Raw genomic sequence first — 18,170 nt, forward strand, 5'->3', positions numbered from 1 at the left:
ACAGATCCATAAGTATCCACTCTACAATCCATGAGCAGCTGCAAAATTGCAAAAGAGAGAAAGGAAAAAGCACTATGAAGCGTTTTGCGAGTATCAGCTGCTTTCGGTTTTAATAGTCAAAACCTCGAAGCTTGTGCTGTTTGTGCGCTCGTAGCAGTAACTACGGGCTCTTGATCTATTTTTCTTTTGGGGGTTTGATCACGTTCTTTCGGCTGGTGGAAAGTTTAGCTTCAAGCCGGGTCAGCAGCTCTAACGACCTGACGCGAGCAGTCGAAGGCGTTTCCACAGAAAGCGAATGATAGAGTTCGTATACTCGCTCTGCAATGCAACCAGATCCACAGAGAAGCCAAAGACTACTGTCGGGAGTTTCGTCGAGCGACTACGGCCGAGACCCAGAGTTACTGCGACCTATTCCCGAGCTGACTGTGGGACCTAGCATACGCGCGAGGACGCATTACGACTACCCGGACATAGCTCCTTCGGCTCTGCCGCAGGGAGATGGGGACCGGCCAACTCCACCAAAAGAACCAGGTGGGTCAGAACCTGGCGCCTATTGGAAGGCCGAGTGTTTTTTTCACTAGTGGTACTAACTGCTGGTTTGCACTTGAGATTTAGCGATGAGTGTATCCACAACCAGGCGAAAATCGTAACTGACCGGACTAACTGGATTTAAGGAACAATTCACAATTAATACCAGTTGGATGGCAGTTAATTCCAGCTGGATCCCATTGAATTTCAGTTGGATCCAACTGGAATTCAACTGCCATCCAACCGGTATCAACTGGAAATTCTTCTTTAAACCAGTGAGCCAGTTATGATTTTCGCCCGAAGCGAACACTACTGGTCTAAATATTTTGGTTGCAACCGCGTTTCTTCTTGCGCGTATACGCTAAATGCCCGTGTCCTTTGCGCAGAATCGAGCCAGCAGCACTCCGAAGTGGCCTTGCGGTTAGGAAGGTATTGTTACATGCTGCGCTCATTTATCACGCACGTGCACGACTTGGTTTTGCAGCAAAAATAATATTTAATGAAGTGTGCAAAGACAGAATTTTCATTTATTTCAGCATTCTCCTTGACAATTTGGTAGCGCAGCCCTGCATAGTGCTGAGAAGACAGTGCCAGGTGAGATTGTCGCCATTAGTTTATTCTCGCATTTTTGAAGGAACCTGCCTACTTTTTTCCTATTATTTTTGTGCAGGTGCATAGGACCGCCCATAAGTACCATCTGACACCATGGACACTGTTTCCAGTAATTGCCAGGTTGCAGCAAAGACAGGTAACTTTCGACTTATGGCCGGTAAATATTTAAGAAGCATCGATAATGATAGACCTGTATGAATTTCTCAGTGCATCACTTACCTTCATCACCTGCATTGAAGTTTAGAGGATTCATTTTGCTCTCATCATTCTGTGGCCATGAACGTAGTACACTGTAGAATAGCCTTTCGATGGAAGGTAAGGATACTGAAAGCTGAATATGACAATTGCTGTGAGCAGATACCCCTCCCCTCGGAAATTTCCTGCTGGTGTACCTTAGTTGTGTCTTCCATGCTGGCGCTCTTGGTCCTTGCGCTATAGAACCTCGTTCAACTGCAGCTAGTTCTTGTTTTGTATCGAGGGGGAGGCAGGCGAAAAAAGAATTCAGCCTATGGTCAGTTTTGTGTGATGCTCTGAGCAATAAGAATTTAATTTGGCGGGGCTTTCGTGCTTATGCATTGCAGTCACATGTTAAGTACAAAATATGAGGCATCCTTTAAGAACATAGCTCAAAATAGTGTGTAAGGATGGCAGACAGATGGACCACAACTGCAAACTGGCATTTTTGTGCGCAAACGAATACAGAAATGACAACAAAGAACAACGAGCGCAAACTGTCAACTAGTTTTATTTTTGAAAAATGCAAGCTAATATGCCCTTGTTATCTGAGCAATGCTCGTAAAGAAGAAGTCGAACTGCGCAGGTGATAACAATAAAACAGTCGCAGAAAAGTATCCCAGAAAAATTGCAAGAAAGCAGACTGGCCAGCATGAGACAGACACAATTACGCCATGAATTAGCGTGCAGACAAAAAAGATATTTCCTGTTTTGATAAAGCTACCCAAGGAGCACTCACACACCCACCTTCAATTGGAATGACTGCCACTTGATACATTTCCCACAGTTCTCTCGTCAGTTGATTTTTGGACCTTAGGAGGATGGACCCCCTGTCGAACTTTGGTACGCATGTATGATTGGCGCAGTGTGCAGTGAGGTTACCGGATGCGTTGGCTTGTGAAAGGTTGTGGTTATGTTGCCTCAGTCTCATTCAAGTATTTCCCCGCCTGCCCTATGTAAACAGTGCTACAACTACAAGCATTAAACCTGAATACCTATTCTCCTTGTTGTTCCTTGATGGTTCATCATCCTTATGCTATTTTCTATCAATCATATTAGCCAACTGGCTCAACTCTCCGCTTTTATTAGTTTTATGCTTCTACCAGCTCTTGCAGGATTTATCATGCTCAGACTTGACACAGAGGCAGAATTTTGTGGTGGATTTGGATGAATACTGCACATGCTTCATTTAATGTGAGAGCGTTAGTGCCGGCGGCGGCGTGAACCGTTTGAAACCCCACAGCCTCAACAGATCACGAGCATGCTTCTGGCGGGTAGTAGCTGGCAGTTTACAAACACCATGGACCTTGCGCCTCTAGTTTTAAGCCTTGCAGTTTTGAAAAGCCATGAGTATGCTTCTGGCAGGTGGTAGTGCCAAACGACAGTGGCAACTACCACCAGCACTAATTTGTCGGCTTTTTTTGAGGCATCACAAGACCGGACAGCATGGTCACTTTGCAATAACCTGCCAACCACTCGTTCACATGAAAAGTTCGCATGGGAGTGTAACACTTCTGGACCCTTTTGCCCCCGTTTGGAGCTTCATAGCCTCCAAAAATCACGAGCATTTTTCTGGCCAGTGGTAGTTGCCAGTTAACATGGCTGGGCACTGATTGATCGGCCACTTGTGCGACGTCATGTGACCACATGCCATGGTCGAGTTGAGATGAGCTGCCAACTTGGGCAGCTCCTTTCTCATGAAAGGTTGAGATGGTGTAGGCGCGCAAGTTGAGTGAGGAAGGTGGCCCAGTGCTTGCAGGCCACCTCCGTTTATTGATGGGGGCCTGGTAGCAACGGCTGGTCAGCCAGCAGGGCAGGCCGATGGCTTTGGACTGTTGCCAACTCAGTCACTGGGGCCGTTCCTGCACCATTTTTGCACGAGCACGGGAGCTCGGGTGCCAGCTTCCTCCACCTCATTATCGCTAATGACTATGGCAGTGCCGCTGCAATGGGAGTCTAACACACCTGGACCCACCTGGACCTACCTGGGAAGTATGCAGAGCGTTCAGCGCCGACAGACCAGTTGCATCCAGAGGCTAGAGGAAGCAGCAGGCGGGAAACACAGGGCCGGAGCGAGGCAAGGGCAACCCAGTTGCATGGAGCCGGTGGTTGCGGCGTTGCTTTCATTGAAACAGGTGTCCGTGGTTGTCAGTTTTGCAGGCACGCAGGTTGAGTGAGGAGGGCAGACTGGTGCTTGCATGTCGCCCCTGTTTATTGAGAGAGTCCTGGTAGCCGTGGCTGATCAGTCGGCAGAGCAGACCGATGGCTTGGTGCTGCTGCCTGGCTCAGTTGCTGGGGCCGTCCTAGTGTGTGAGCTCGGGTGCCAACATCCTCCATCTCGTTATCGCTGATGACTATGAACACACCTGAACCCTTGAATACCACCTCATAATCCCGTTTGAAGCTTCACAGCTCTGAAAAATAATGAGCATTCCTCTGGCAGGCGGCAGTGTTGGCTGTGTAGATGGTCGCATACTAATTGGCTGGCGGGTTGAGTGATGTCACAAGACCAGGTGGCATGGTCGAATTAGATACTGCCAACTCAGGCAGCTCCTTTGAGATGTGTGGGCAAGATGTGAATCAAACACACCAGGACCCTTGTAACAGGCCTGTTTGAAGCATTTCAGCCTTAAAAATCATGAGCATGCCTCTGGCAGGTGTTAGTTGGCAGGAGACATGTCTCAGCATTTATTGGCTGGAGGTGTCCTAGAAAGAAATTATCACAGCATATAAATGATTCCAAAATGAGCATTGATATCTCTGCCATTTCCTCACAAAGGTGATGTAATCATGTAGCATGCTGTAAAAATCTAACACTCATATGTATATGCTGCATCAACTTCACTGGTGGTCGTTTTTTGTTTTGTTTTCTGCAATGTGAATAGAAGTGTAACTGTCTTTGTTCATGAAAATGCCTAACTGAAATGGTAGACTTTCTCAGCAGAAAGTACAGTAGTTCCATCCATTACGAGATAGTTGGTAATGGCAGCTAGAAAGTTTTCACTTTGACATTACTTGAAGCAGGCATGACAGTTGCTGCCTTTGATGTGAAATATTGCTTCTTTGGTGCATTAATGCTATAGATGATGTCATAGTTCAGATTATTTTCTATATAAAAATGTAGTTACTGTCTTCCGGCATGGTATAAAGTGTAGCCTACTGTCAACTGCCACTCGTGTGAAATCTGAGCGTGAAAATCCGTACCTCCGCATTGGCAGAAAAAAAAAAACATATATACTTCCTTCCCTGACTAATGCAACATTTAGCATTGTGGTTGATTCTGCCTTGTGGTGATTGCTTGTGCTTGTTGTGTACCTGTAGCACAAGACTTGTTTGTAAAAAAATCTATGCTGTAATGAATTCTAAAAGCATCAGTGCAATGCTGTGTCACACCTTCACAGCAACATGCTCTGAATTTCTATGAGCAGCATCATTTCTTTAGTCTGGCTGAATGGGGTGATACATTTGTCAGCCATGACAATGCCTACAAAAGGGAGATGCCTGTTGCCTAGGCTTAAACATTTAATGTGTAGCATTTGAAGTAAAATAACTTTGAACATGCATTGGTTCACCATGGGGAACACACAGGCAACATTGTTGTGTTTTAAGCTAAGAGTCCTGCTGCACTGCTCTTGCTCACAACACAGGGCTTGATCACCCTGTGGAAAGGTGCACCAAGCATGTTTATCGTACGGGGCATCATTGTAGTAGTGGAGACTGTCCTCACTGAAACAACTCCACTTCCTCGGTGAGTCTCTTTCCCTTTTCTTTTTTTTTTTCCTAGTAGCCACCTAGGCATTAGAAATGAATTTTCTTTTTCTTTTTGTTTCCTTTTCTTTTTTGCAGAGAGCTCACATCACACAGCTCACTTCGACAAATTGGACAGCATCTACTTTTAAAAAGGTAGGAATTTTGCTTAGCTAGTAATGCACATTTTGGCGCTTAGTTTGCTACTCTTATTATTTGCCAACATTCTTGTCCCCTAGGATTTCAGTTTTAAAGATACATCAGCTGTTTGCACAGAAATGTAATTGAGGCTACAGAAATATGATTCCTGCCTGTGCAACATGCGTCAGCTTTTTAATTTTTTTTTTCGGTGTATTTACAGTTTCCGTTTGAATATGTCAGCATTTTAGCCACTTGTGAGTTTGCAAATATGGTAATGGGATGATACAAGAGTATAAAATGGTCAAATATGGCATTTATGTATGTATGTATATATGTATGTATTCTTGCACACATGAGCTTGTAAAGAGCGGCATATATAGCTTCTGGCATAAGTGAATGCGACTGCTTCTTTTATGAATAGGATATGTAAGAAAAGCTAGTGCTGAAAAATATTGTCACGACTGAAGTCAGAGGGAGCCGTGAAAGTACCACGTAGCCAAGGACCCGAGAATGAGATCGGCTTGTCGTTTCGAACACAGAGTCACAGCGTCCAGCACCAGCGCGCCGCTCGTGCCAACCACCGCTTCGTTGTCGTCGGCACCAAACACGGCTGTCGCGCGGCGCTAGGCACGTGGCAATATCTTTTCAGAAGCCGAATGCATATATTGGTGTTATTTACCGTATTTTCTGGTGTATAAGTTGCACCCCCCACCCCACCCCCCCTTTAAACCTCCATATGGCAATTTTGTGGAAAAAAAACGCAGGTAAGTTGCACTGTTGTATGTATAAAACGCACCTGTTCACTCGGTAGAAATATCCTTGATGATCACGTTGTGAAAAAGTACAATAAAAATAAATGCTTGTGGCAGCCGCTGCATATGCCCATATCCTGTGATATGCAGTGCTCACACATGTGGATGTAGCGTCCAGTGTCTGGACAGTACTTTCAAAGATGTTTTATTTTGATACATACAGATGGTATGTGCACTTACAAACGATGGTATGTGCACTTACAAACGTCGTTTAGGCAAAATCATCGAAGAAAACAGTGGAGAGAAGGAAAGGAGGAAGAGGAGGAGCCAGAGCAGCGATGAGAAATATGAAATGCCAACAAGGCAATTGCCTGGCCTTCATATTCGACTTCATTGTCTGGGGCAAACTGCCGGCTCCGCCCCAGTCACGGATAATTTTTTTGCCATCTGCTAACTGCCTTCCTGCAGCCCAGTACCCATGCTCCTCGGCAGATTCAACTGCATGCAGCTTAAATTTCACATAATGTTTTTCCCTTGTGAGCGACACCATGGGTAGCGTCTCTACTGAGCCAGTGGAGTGAAGCCTGACCCTTACATTTGTAAGGATTGCTGTCACCACCTGATGCACCATTCCATGCATGCACCCTGTGAGGCAGTTTGGCCCTGGCTGTGGCGACACCCTTCAGCTGTGCCAGCCTGGTGGAAGTGGTGCAGTGCGAGGCGGCCAGTGAGCGGCCCGGACTGTTTGACTGCCTGCGGGAGGGCCTGATGCGGCTGCTGCCACGTGGGGGGCCCCGGCGCGGCCGGCTGCTGCCCCTGTGGAGGCTGCTGGGGCCCTCAGTGGCGCACGGCCTGGCCCACCATCTCCTTGCCTCGCTGGTGCGCTGGGCAGCCCTGCAGCTGCTGCGCATGCACCGCCACAGGCAGCGCCAGCAGATCCTTCTGCTGCGGCGGCAGGCTGGCATTGCACATGGACCTCATGGTGATGCATTGGTGAGACGCATATCTCCTCAGTTGCATGCACTTCCGAGGTCCCTGGGCGCCATGGAGGCTCAGAGTAATTGGTGCCCTCACTTTGTTGAAGCATGGCATAGCTGACGGACAAGGGACAGTGACAGAAGGCAACGGACGTAACAGCAAGCTAAACTTTAACTGAAATTTATTGTCCACGTAAAAGAAAAATACAGATTTGCATTAACGCATGCTCGGGAAACTCCATTGCCCCCTTGCCTTTTCCTTTATCGACGAAGCAAGCTATCGTAATACAGCACACAAAAATTGAAAACTGACTTGCGGCAAGTGCTATATTGGGTGAACAGGCCAGTTCCTGATGAAAGGCTGCAGAAACATCGGACAACGATTGCAGCTCTGATGGTTCGTGCAAACGCACCGGACCGGTTGTCGCAAATGCAGAGTAATGAAAGTAGGCAGAAAAGAAGAAAAATGCATTCCACTTATTCACTGCACACATATTTTGAAGTGACACTTCAGGCAGGTAGACAGGGAAATTTTAGGCCTTTTGCATCATTAAGGCTGGGGACAAGTGCGTGAGCACCCTTTCAATAACCTGCACAAGAAAAAAGTTATATTATCTGTCAAAAAGCACATGTGTTAATATGTCTTCAATCTTTATGTGCTATATTACGATAGCTTGTTTCGTCAATAAAAGAAAAAGGTGTAGCGGGGTGGCACATAAGCAGTTTCCTAATGCCTGAGCATACACTAGTGCAAATCTGTGTTTTTCTTTTACATGGATTATAAATTACCTTCATTTGAAGTTTAGCATGCTGTCCCATCAGTTGCCTTCTGTTGCTGTCCGTTTTCTGTTACACGCTAGTTGCTACGTTGCAGTCACTTAATCAATAAAATGATTATCAAGGAGGATGCAAAAGATTAAGAGTGCCCAAGGGTAATAGTATTGCTAAAAAAGAAAAATGCACTGCCGGTTGTACGACATACTGTGACAAACTTGCCTTAGCAGTACTGGTTGTGCAGTGTATGCCAACACGAGAAATGGTTGAATCAGCCCTTAAGAAAATATGTATTGCCATGAAGTGAAGAAAAGGCACAAAGAACTTAAAAGAAGCATAAGGGGAATGGGTGTGCTCACATGCAGGTGTAAAGTTTATGCACGCATGCATAAACTTTGGAAGAAAAAGGACTATACCGGTTGTCCCAACTAATTTGAGCCAAGAGTTAAGAAATTAAATATTTAAGGTAGGTCACAGAAACCAGTTGTATGGCAACACTACCAGCGGCCTCGCACACTGCAGGCATTTTTTTCTTTCACAAATAATTAGTTAATTAGGTTAGTTTTCGCCATTAAATATTGACTTTAGACAATAAATGTGATTTGCAAAGTTGGAGAGCACTTTCAGAAATGCCCATTCTATTTGCCTCACTTGTATCTTTTCTTCCAAGCTGTAAAGAAAGCCTGCAAAATGCAAATAAAACCACGTGACTAGTGCATTCGTGCGCCACGATTGTGGGGCTCTCAGTCGTGATTTGAGTGAACGAAATCAGCTGCGGCCGTGGCTCTACAGTCCCGTTGCAGTGACACGCCGATATGTCTGATAGTTTCTTTGCCCGCGTCAGCCAGTTGGCGCATGCGACGTTGCAAGTTGCAGCAGGCCTGCCAACATGTCAGCCTGCTGTTGCAACGAGGCTGTTGACTCATGGCTGCCCTTGATTTTGTTTGCTACAATTGTTGTACTCTCAGTCATGATTTGAGCACACTAATGCACTAGTCACGTGATTTTATTTTTATTTCACGGGTTTTATTTAGAGCTCGGAAAAAAAAAAGATGCACTTGAGGCTTTCCTTATTGCAAATAATAGAACATGCTTTCCGACTTTGCAAACCACATTCATTGTCTAAAGTCAGTATTAGCTAATTAGAAAAATTAACCGAATTAACTTATTAATTGCAACACAAAAAAAAAAAATTGCCTGTGGTGCGCAAGATGGCTGGCAGCTATATGCAACTGGTTTCTCTGGCCTATCTCAAATTTTTAATTTTTACTCCTTGGCTCAAGTTAGCTGGGACACACGGTGCAAATATCATAAATACTGCTTGATACCCTTTAAAGTAATGCCCCTTTAAGCAAGTGTAGGTGTTTGAATGAATAAATAAAGCAATAGAATATATAGTATGTAGAGGTTTTTTGCCTCAGTACAGCCACAACTGGGTTGTGCATTGAGAATCACTTCTGCGCATGCTGATAACACATCTTTGCGGTTGTGATTGCAGGAGTTACAGCCGGAATCCCCATCTTTCATCCAAGAAATGATGGCATCACTCATTGGTTCACTTGTGGCAGATGTGCTCTTGTTCCCACTTGAAACAGTGCTGCATAGGTGAGGAACTCATGATTGAATTTGGGTCTGCACCAATGTACTGAGTGCATCTTTTCAGCCTGTTTATAGATAGACACAAGACAAAATGGAGAACACTTTGTTGCAGGAAGAACACTGAACTTATTACTTATCATTGAACTTCAGTTTCTTTTTTTTTTTTTTTTGTTCCCTACTTTACCCTGTGTGTAGCCTTTAAATGTGCTGGAAAAATGCATGTATGTGACAGCAACCAGCTAGCCTGTCTTTCTGTTTTAATCAGTGTATTCAATGATCAGTATGGTGTTTGTCCACTCACACGCATCTTAGATTGCCTTATTTTCTTTCTATAGTGCCCCGCTGCGGTGGCCGAGTGGTTAGGCATTTGATTACTTAGCCGGTAGCGCTGCCTTCAATATTGGCTGTAGTGCCTTCTCTCTCTCTTATTATTATTTATTTATTTATTTTTTTTAGGTGAAACTCCAGGCAACCATGTCCCTTTAGCCTGAAGTCAATCTGAAGACAAAAATCAGATAAGTGAGAGGAAGAGCAACAAGCAGTAAGGCATGAGGCGGCAGGCCTTAGCGATCAGTCTCGCGCCGCCACCGGTAACGCCTGTCGTTGTTGCTGGTGCATACTGCACGGAGCGACGGGGCTCAGCGACAGAGAGGCGCGTTTTCAGCGTTGCTGTTACCGCTGCCTCGTCATTCGGTCAAGGGGATGCGCAATCACGCTATATCCCATTTCTAGCACTAAACAGAATGAAGTAACGATAAAACACGGATGAAATTTGTGTAGTAGCGCAGCGGTGCGCTACTACACAAGCAGTGACTTTCTCCTGCTTCATTCGAAAATTAACAATATCTAGCGACACTAGCCTTTTTTTTCTTTTACTACCCTTACAAGCTTTTACTGACTTGTCTCGATGCACTCATCAGAAGTCTGAGCGTGCAGGCACCAGGTTCTGTGCCCAAACCGGATTAGGAAGACCAACTTCACACACAAAAACAAACAAAAAAAGCCAGAACGGAAGTTGAGCACCCCAAAGCTTTCTGCAATTGGCTGCCTTGCGAGCTGCTTCCGGGTGACACGCGAAATTTTCTAAAAACTCAGAAACTGAGCGACAGCGCTTTGGCGGCCCTCAGCCCGTCGCGCGGCATGTCGCCGCGAATTGTCGCCTCATGCGGTTAGCGCTACAAGCCTCGTAGAGGCTTGTTGCTCTTGGTAGTTCAGCATACCTGCCTGCAGAAAGAGGGTAGCACAGAGGAATTCAGCTTAACACTAGGGCCAGATTAAGAAAAAAGGAGGCCCGAGGCTAATTCACATGCTTCCCCCTTCTCCATCTCTTGGCAGTTACTACACTACTGGAGTCAATTTAAGTACACTAAATTTAAAAAACAACAAAATGTGGGGGCGAAATGAGTTCATACGACAGTAATGCATTAGCATTAGTTTTACAGCACGCAGAATGCAAATGCAGCCACTAATGCTCCGACAAGGAGATAACAAGGAACTTGTCTGGGAGGCACTGGGGCACGTCTTTTCCGTTTCCTTCTCCAAATGTGGCAGAAAGGAAGCGATGGAACTGTTAGAGAGGTGGAAGGCAAGTGTTAGGCTGGCGAGGAAGAAAATTAGAGGGGTTCAATGCTGCTGAACTGAGCATGGAGTGAATGCTTTGGCTGCATTAATTAGGTGATAAGTAAGTGATTAGGTTAGCTAATGAAAAGTCCTTAAACTCACTCAGAACACAGCTAAAATTAAGAGCACCCTCGTGTGAATGTATTATCTGTCATAAATGATACTGTACCCATATAAGATCATTGCCTGGAGAGTAATCCCATGTTTAGTCCATGTTTGGACCATGTTTGGTCTGCGGTATGTGATAAATTAAATAAATGAATAAATACGTAAAAATGAGGCATTTCTACAAAGTGGGTATATATAGGAGAAATCTATACCCGAGTCATTGCCCGCACAGTGGTTCTCTTCCGAAGAATTTGTGTTGGTTTTCACATTCCTATTCCAAAGTGAAAATGCAGCAATATTGGCACAGCTGTGTAGTTTGTTTCTAACCACAGAAAGCTTGCTATGTCAACAGGCAGTTGACCGTGCTTGTTCTCAATCTAAAATCAGACCAGTACTGTTCTATCCTAATATGCCAGTAGTTTGCCATTTTATGAAGCTTTTGTGCAGGATGTCTCCAGCTACCAACTGTTTGAAATGTCTCTTTCAAGTGTATTGCCAGTGTGTCTTAGTGTAAGACACAATGTATTGACACTCGTTTATGCCAAGTTATGCAGGCCTAGGGTTAAGGAATGCAGTAAAGTTTCAGTGATTGTGATGAGTGGCAGACCAAAGTAAACGTGAGCCACCATTCATTTTCCTCTTATTTATCAGTGATGCCTATTACAATGTGGCTGGTGTGATTCGAAAGCTAATCATGGCAAGCAAACTAACAGGGGTGCAGCAATGTTTGAAGTAAGCATTTAATTGCCAGTGCTACTTTCTTTCCCATATCTAAGACCCGATATTTTTCATGGTGGATAATTAGATTTTGCCAATTGATAGAAAAACATCTGCAGTGTTCTACAGAAAGTGTAACACGCATTAAATAAATAAATAAGCTTATTTCTAAAACCTACCCCATATATTCCAAATGTGCCCTCATTAAAATTGAAGGCAGCTGTTGATTAGCAGCATCTTGTAATGCTTGCCATTTTTTCCTTACTTACAAATTGACACTCGTTTGACATGAAGCCCCACAGCAATTGGATGATCTCTCTGATGATGCCTCAATGCACATTTTGCATCAGCTATGCGAGTGTGGCCAAGGGTAGCATGCAACACATTAAAAGTTTTGCACCAGCCTGTCAAGCAGGGGAAATTCATTTCTTGCCCGACTCTGGTTCTGGAAAGAATTCAAATTATTAACCACTTTCTCATTGTTCTCTCACTGCTGCTGATATCTGCAACAAAGCAACATAAAAATAGAATGTCGCTGCTGTTACACATTTCCATAAAATACTATGCTCAAACCTGCAACTCAGCAAAAACCAGAGGCCTCATAGGCATTCATTCCAGCACATAATATGTATATTTTTTTAGACCAGTTTTCAAAGGCTAGAAGATGAAGCTAATGATGTCTGCCATTGTCTTTCAACTTTTGAGCTACTGAGGGTTGCGGACTTCAGAATGTTGGACTGGTTAGCGTACCATGGATAGTTCAGCTGTTCATTTGACTAAAGGGCTCTGTTTGTATTGCACTCAAGTATGAAAATGTTCTTGTAGGCTATTTTCTGCATAGTTACTGAACTTCTAGTGCAGAAAAATAAGGACAAAGAATGAAGTAGACTGTACATAGCAGTGCCTATTTCATATCTTTGCCTTTCTGTGCTAGAAACCTGGCAGTCAAGTATAGTAAGGCCATTCGTTTCCAGGTTTTATAATCAGGGCTTATATTAGGAGATAAATTGGGTAATTTCGGAAATTACTACAGAATCCGAGTTTTTTTTTTTTTATTTTTTTTTTTTTCTGGGGGGGGGGGGGGGGAGGGGGGGTGGTATATCTTCAAAAGAAAAATCACAATAAAGAGTTCAGATTTGTTTCACAAAACAACGTAGGTCAGTCAGCATTTTTTAAAAGGGTTCAAGACGGCCATTCCATATATTAATTGGTTGTCGTCATTGTCGTGGACACTTACCTCTAAAATGCATACGACATTTTAGAGGTTCCAGTACGGTGTCAAACTTTAGGACCTCTTTCTGTAACCTTCTATATATAATCAACAGATTTGTATTTACTTCTGAATAAACTTTGAACTGGGCTTTATGGTGGCATCCCATTTGATTATCTTTACAGCACTGACTTCATGGCACATTTAGACAACTGGGAAAATAATCCCTTGCTTTTTCTTTTATAATCAGCAGCTTGCAGTAGCATGATACTCACAAGGTGGTTGACTTATCACTGTCAGGTTCTGCCTGCACATGTAACAGTGGTTGGAGGCATCCTTGGTCTAGATTGCTTTCACAAAATTATTATTTTTTTTTTTCATGACGCAGCTATTTAAAAGCTTGCACTTCACTACTTTTGTCGGTGCTCTCAGTGAGCTTTACAATTGAGCTGCACATTTTCTTGACAACAGTAAGTGTTCTGCAGAAACTCCACAATCTATTTGCTACAGCAAGAGGAGCCTTCTGGCATCAGATGCAAACTAACATGTGTCAAGTTGGCCAAACCTTTCACATGTAATATTCGAACAGCCCGAGCTGGACGCTTCCCTCATCATTTTTTTCATATATTGTGCAGAATCGGGAGCCTCAGTGATGTCTTTCGGCGAAAAGCCTTGCCGATTGCAGTAGACACCATGCAGCTGTTTGATGTATTTACTTTATTTACGCCCACGGAAACTGACCCGCTTCTTTCTGGCACTGGAAAAGTAGTGGCACGTGCCGATAGTTGGCCCTCCTTTTATGCGTACGAATTCATGAATGATAACACTCACTTTCACATCTCACAGGTCATTACGAGTTATTGCTATTTCCTTCTTATACACTTCTCTGTTGATGCTGCCACTTTGTAGTACTTTTGCACAAAGTCACCAAGATGACTATCTGCCTGCCTTGTGCACTAAGCATGGACAAATTTGTGAATTGCACCTTCCGCTTCTATTTCTTCATGTTGTCAGCATGAGAGATTTAACAGTGCAAGCTGGCATCTTTCTTCGGCCTCTGCTTCCTTGGCAAACAACTTAACTCCTTGTGTCTCAAATTTTCGTTCTCGGTGCACCGGTAGTCCATAGTTTCCCATTTACAACCCATCTTAGAGTAGACATCACAACTAGGCCACCATATACTAAAGGTATGGGGTAAAACATTGAGGCCAAGGTGAAACTGCAGCCTCAGTGTATGGAACACTCCGAAAACCGATGACACAGTCTACACATGCCATCGAAAGTTCTATTATGCTCCTGAAGATAGGTGAGCAGACGTATGCTACGAAATGCCAAGACAGAGAAAGATGAGGAAAAAATGGAATGCTTGAATATCTAAAGCTGACCATGCACAATTCTTATCAGTAGGCATTGTTCCCGCACTCGCATTTATAGTTTTTATGAAAAGAGCTGTGCCTGCTTATGGAGTCAAAATATGGAAATACATTCGACATTGAATGACCTTCCTCCTGACTATCCCAGAAAGAGTGTCACAAATTTGGCCCCAGCCAATTGCTTTCTCCATCTAATTTATGTAGGAACCTCTACGAGATGATCAGCGATTAGAATGGGAGCGAAAGATCATCATACTCTTTTGGAAACTCTCCTCTTTGAGCCACAATGAAGGCAGCTTCGACATCTAGGTTTCATGCAGATTAAGGGGGACTAATGCGGCAGTTTGGGCTTGGTGGCATGCCCTTTCTTTCCTTGTGTTGTCTTTTGGTGTGCTATATGCCGCATTCAGTAAGGGAATACAGTTTCCGTGAAAATCTGAAATGTTGCCTGGGAACCAGGCATCTGCAATCATATTTTTTTTAACAAAATTTAAAGGATGTTTTCAGTAAGGCACCCTAAAATCTGGTTTTGCCCAAAATGAAGTGCTCAAGTATACTGTGTGCTCTGATGTGCATTCCACAATCTTTCCAGGCTATATCTGCAGGGGACACGAACGATTGTGGATAATCTGGACACAGGGTGTTCGGTAACAGCCATCATTTCCCAGTACCAAGGGCCAGTGGACTGCTTCCGGTGCATAGTAGCGGAGGAAGGTGCAGCAGGTCTCTACAAGGGATTTGGAGCTCTACAGCTGCAATATGCACTCCAAGGAGCCCTGCTCAAACTCACACACATGCTCTGTCAGGAATTTTGTCCGCACATACTTTAGCCTTAGATGTCATTATCCCGCTGGGTTAGTGTCAACAAGGTCTTTTTTTTCTTTCTGCCTGTGCTGCAGCTGGAATCAGTTGGGACACTGCAGTGTTCAGCTGCTCATTTCGCTACCACAGATACCTCACCTTGCTTCACTTGTTTGCACTGATCAGAGCAAGGTGCAACATGCTATGGTGATGATGCACAAGGTTCATAAGGTATAGTGCAAGCATTACATCGATTCATGAGTGACTGTCTGCATATTATAAAATACCAGAATGGTAATAAGCTGTGTGGACAGACTTGGAGGCTTGTCTTTATGCTTTCTAACATGCAACGCTAGGTTAAGGGCATAAACATACTTTTACGGCACTATGTGTTTGAAGAGCAACCTACTGTGCACTCTGTGATCTGGTTGATTGGTGTATAGAAAACCACTGACGATACCTAGAATGAACTGTCATACATGCATGCAACTCTAGAACCTGATCAACCTAAATTGTGCATTGCTTTGAAGAGAGCAGCAGACATTGGGCATTACACCCGGTGAATCTTCTGAAATGGGTTTTTATTGACAGCTCAGCTGAAGGTGACTTTTTTCCCTTGGAATGCCACCACCGCCTTCTGAGCTTGTCGCTTGGCTGCCCAGGAAGGATGCAGGTCTGAATGCATACATGGAAGAGAAAGCAGAGAGGGATTTTGCATGTGGCCTAATGAATACAACATTACATGCTGCTGTACTCAACTGTGCTTCTTGAATGTTCATGGAAAGCACATATTTAACTGATTGTGAGTTCGTGGATGTAATAAATGCTGCTGAACAACACACAATGTGCCTCTCTGAAGTGAACACATAATTAACAAAAAATACGAACTATCCTGATACATTAAACAAAAGAACATGCAATTTTCACAAAACCAATGTCCACCGTGCACGGTTGTGGAGTTGAGTAGTTGCGTGCTTCATGTGACAGGCTACTTACTCTCAGGCAGGCAAGCTAGCTGAAGTTGCGTTCGCGATGGAAAAGTAAATACTTCTCTCATGGTGCCTGTTTGAGAGAGAACTTGTTTTGATTCGAAGTGTCTGCTTGAAGATAAGCCATGACGATTCTTTTGGGCTAGTGCAGACTATGCGTAAATACACTGCAGTGGGTGCAAAAATTCCAAGCAGGCTTTGCCAGGTAAAAAACAAGAAAAGGTCTCAAGTCTTCTTAGCACTTGGCAACTATTCATGTGCTGCAACACATTTCTTGCCATTCGCTTCGAGAGCATTTGGTCTTAGCTTCACATAGCAATTATTGGCAAACAATAAAATTGCAATTACTACTGATAGGTCAGTGAAATGCATACGTGGTAAACTCCTTACTTTCATATATAAGGTAACCAATGGCTATTACTATAGAGCGGAAAAGTTTGTGTGATTTTTGCTGCGAAACTGAATTCCATCCATATCACCAAGGAAGCATACCTGCGATAAAAATAGGTCACACAGCCTTTTACACAGGTTTATCAACAGGCTTCCATGGACTGATACTCAGTAAAACAGCAGGCAACATCCAGTATTTATTTCATGTTGTGCGTTTCAAACAAAAAGGAATGAACGCTTGAGTTTTACAGTCATAAACATTTGCATTTGTAGCTTTTGCAACAAGCTAGTACTATTGCCTTATGTAGTCAAAATGAAATATTTAAGCGTGCTGTCATGCTTTATTGAAAATATCTGGGCTCATCATGAGTGAACTGAATTGCTCTTGAGTTATTTGCTAAAAATACACTTTCACTTGCTCCCACAACACGTAGCAAGATCTTACTTCTGGCAGTTCCTGATTTTGTTTGTTCAAACTATGAATTGTGAGGGGTTTGCATCCCTCAGCTTTCCCATTGAGGCTATTAGAAATAGCAATTTTTTTTTAAAGTTTACAGTGTCTCCAAGCAGTGCACATCAATATGGTGAAGGTGTAAAATCTAGACAGAGGCATTTTCTATCAGCTTTCTTTCTGTACATTTCGTTCAGGAATATTTTTATCGCAGATGCAATGTCTCGCTGCTCAGAACTATGGTTTAACTTTCTCATCCAGCTACGACCTACACCAGTTTTAAGGTTCACATGCGAGATTATTCTAAAGCGCAGGACTGCAGATCAAGTACGAAATGCTGCAATGCCGTATGTGACCTTGCTATGGTGCTCTTTCTATGAAGGTGCATATTCCGAAAGCCTGTACTGCAGCAAAACGATAACAGTCGATGCTTTCCGGGAGCATTTGGTCACTTTGTGCACGCACTCTTGCTCGCACAGAAATGTGGAAGGAAAGCAGGGGACCAAATGGTACAAACTTTCCCATCCTATGGTAATAGTATGTGGGTACTGGCTGCTCCTTATGCCATAAAAGGTCACACTTATGAGAATTTTATTGTTTACAATGCAGCAATGTATATGACAGAATAACTTGGCAAGGGCTCTAGTGTGAAACTAAGCACTCTCACAAAAAGTTCGTGAAATGAATTGTAAGAAGTCACAGAAAAGGACCCTGAAATGACCTGTTGCCATGTGCTAAGCATGCTTGAGACCTTTTCTTGCCTGTTGTTCACTTGCGGAGCAAACGTGCAAGTTTCTCAACCACTGCAGTTTCTATGTGCATAGTATGTGCTAGCTCGAAGTAGTAGCATTAGATTTATCTTCAAACACCAGCAACAGTTTGCTGCTCGCACCATGTGTGCCTGCTTGATTGTGTGCAATGGTATAAACTAGGCCTGGGCCACGGCCAGTGTATATTTCATGGCGCAGGTTTGTGCGAGCTAAACAGTATGAACAACCTGTATTGCTACTAGATTCCTCCTGCAGAACTGCATGATGCCTTTAAGTAGCAGGTGTGAAACAACAACGCGCCAGTATTCTGTATGGAGTTGTCCCAAATACTTGATGACACAACCAGACACAGGTGCTAGGCTATCCACCTCAAGTTT

General features: G+C 43.8%; 2 protein-coding genes across 3 annotated transcripts in view; one reads left to right on the top strand and one right to left on the bottom strand.

Annotated features, from left to right (window-relative positions):
* LOC146198136 (mitochondrial outer membrane protein SLC25A46-like) lies at positions 1-16,037 on the top strand. The gene is made up of 9 exons (XM_084593466.1): positions 1-531; positions 915-957; positions 1,065-1,122; positions 1,199-1,276; positions 5,022-5,122; positions 5,221-5,277; positions 6,671-7,007; positions 9,264-9,370; positions 14,985-16,037. The coding sequence occupies exons 1-9, from the start codon at positions 324-326 to the stop codon at positions 15,220-15,222; spliced, it is 1,227 nt and encodes a 408-aa protein (XP_084449592.1). The 5' UTR covers positions 1-323; the 3' UTR covers positions 15,223-16,037.
* The window catches only part of Rlb1 (lysine-rich basic protein Rlb1), a 13,974-nt gene continuing 11,543 nt past the window's right edge, over positions 15,740-18,170 (bottom strand). For both annotated transcript variants that reach the window (XM_084593464.1, XM_084593465.1), the window contains one exon: positions 15,740-15,868. In XM_084593464.1, the coding sequence (XP_084449590.1) occupies positions 15,786-15,868 (83 nt within the window). In that variant the 3' untranslated portion in view covers positions 15,740-15,785. The remainder of the gene's footprint in view (positions 15,869-18,170) is intronic.

Source organism: Amblyomma maculatum, chromosome 2, assembly GCF_055883805.1.
Source record: "Amblyomma maculatum isolate TAMU_Amacu chromosome 2, ASM5588380v1, whole genome shotgun sequence".
NCBI lineage: Eukaryota > Metazoa > Arthropoda > Arachnida > Ixodida > Ixodidae > Amblyomma > Amblyomma maculatum.

Excerpts from the sequence above, each read along its gene's own strand:
- LOC146198136 (XM_084593466.1), top strand. The coding sequence starts at position 324 with ATGCAACCAGATCCACAGAGAAGCCAAAGACTACTGTCGGGAGTTTCG. Across the intron at positions 1,123-1,198 it reads TGCTGAGAAGACAGTGCCAG|GTGCATAGGACCGCCCATAA; the intron begins GTGAGATTGTCG and ends ATTTTTGTGCAG. Across the intron at positions 7,008-9,263 it reads GACCTCATGGTGATGCATTG|GAGTTACAGCCGGAATCCCC; the intron begins GTGAGACGCATA and ends TTGTGATTGCAG.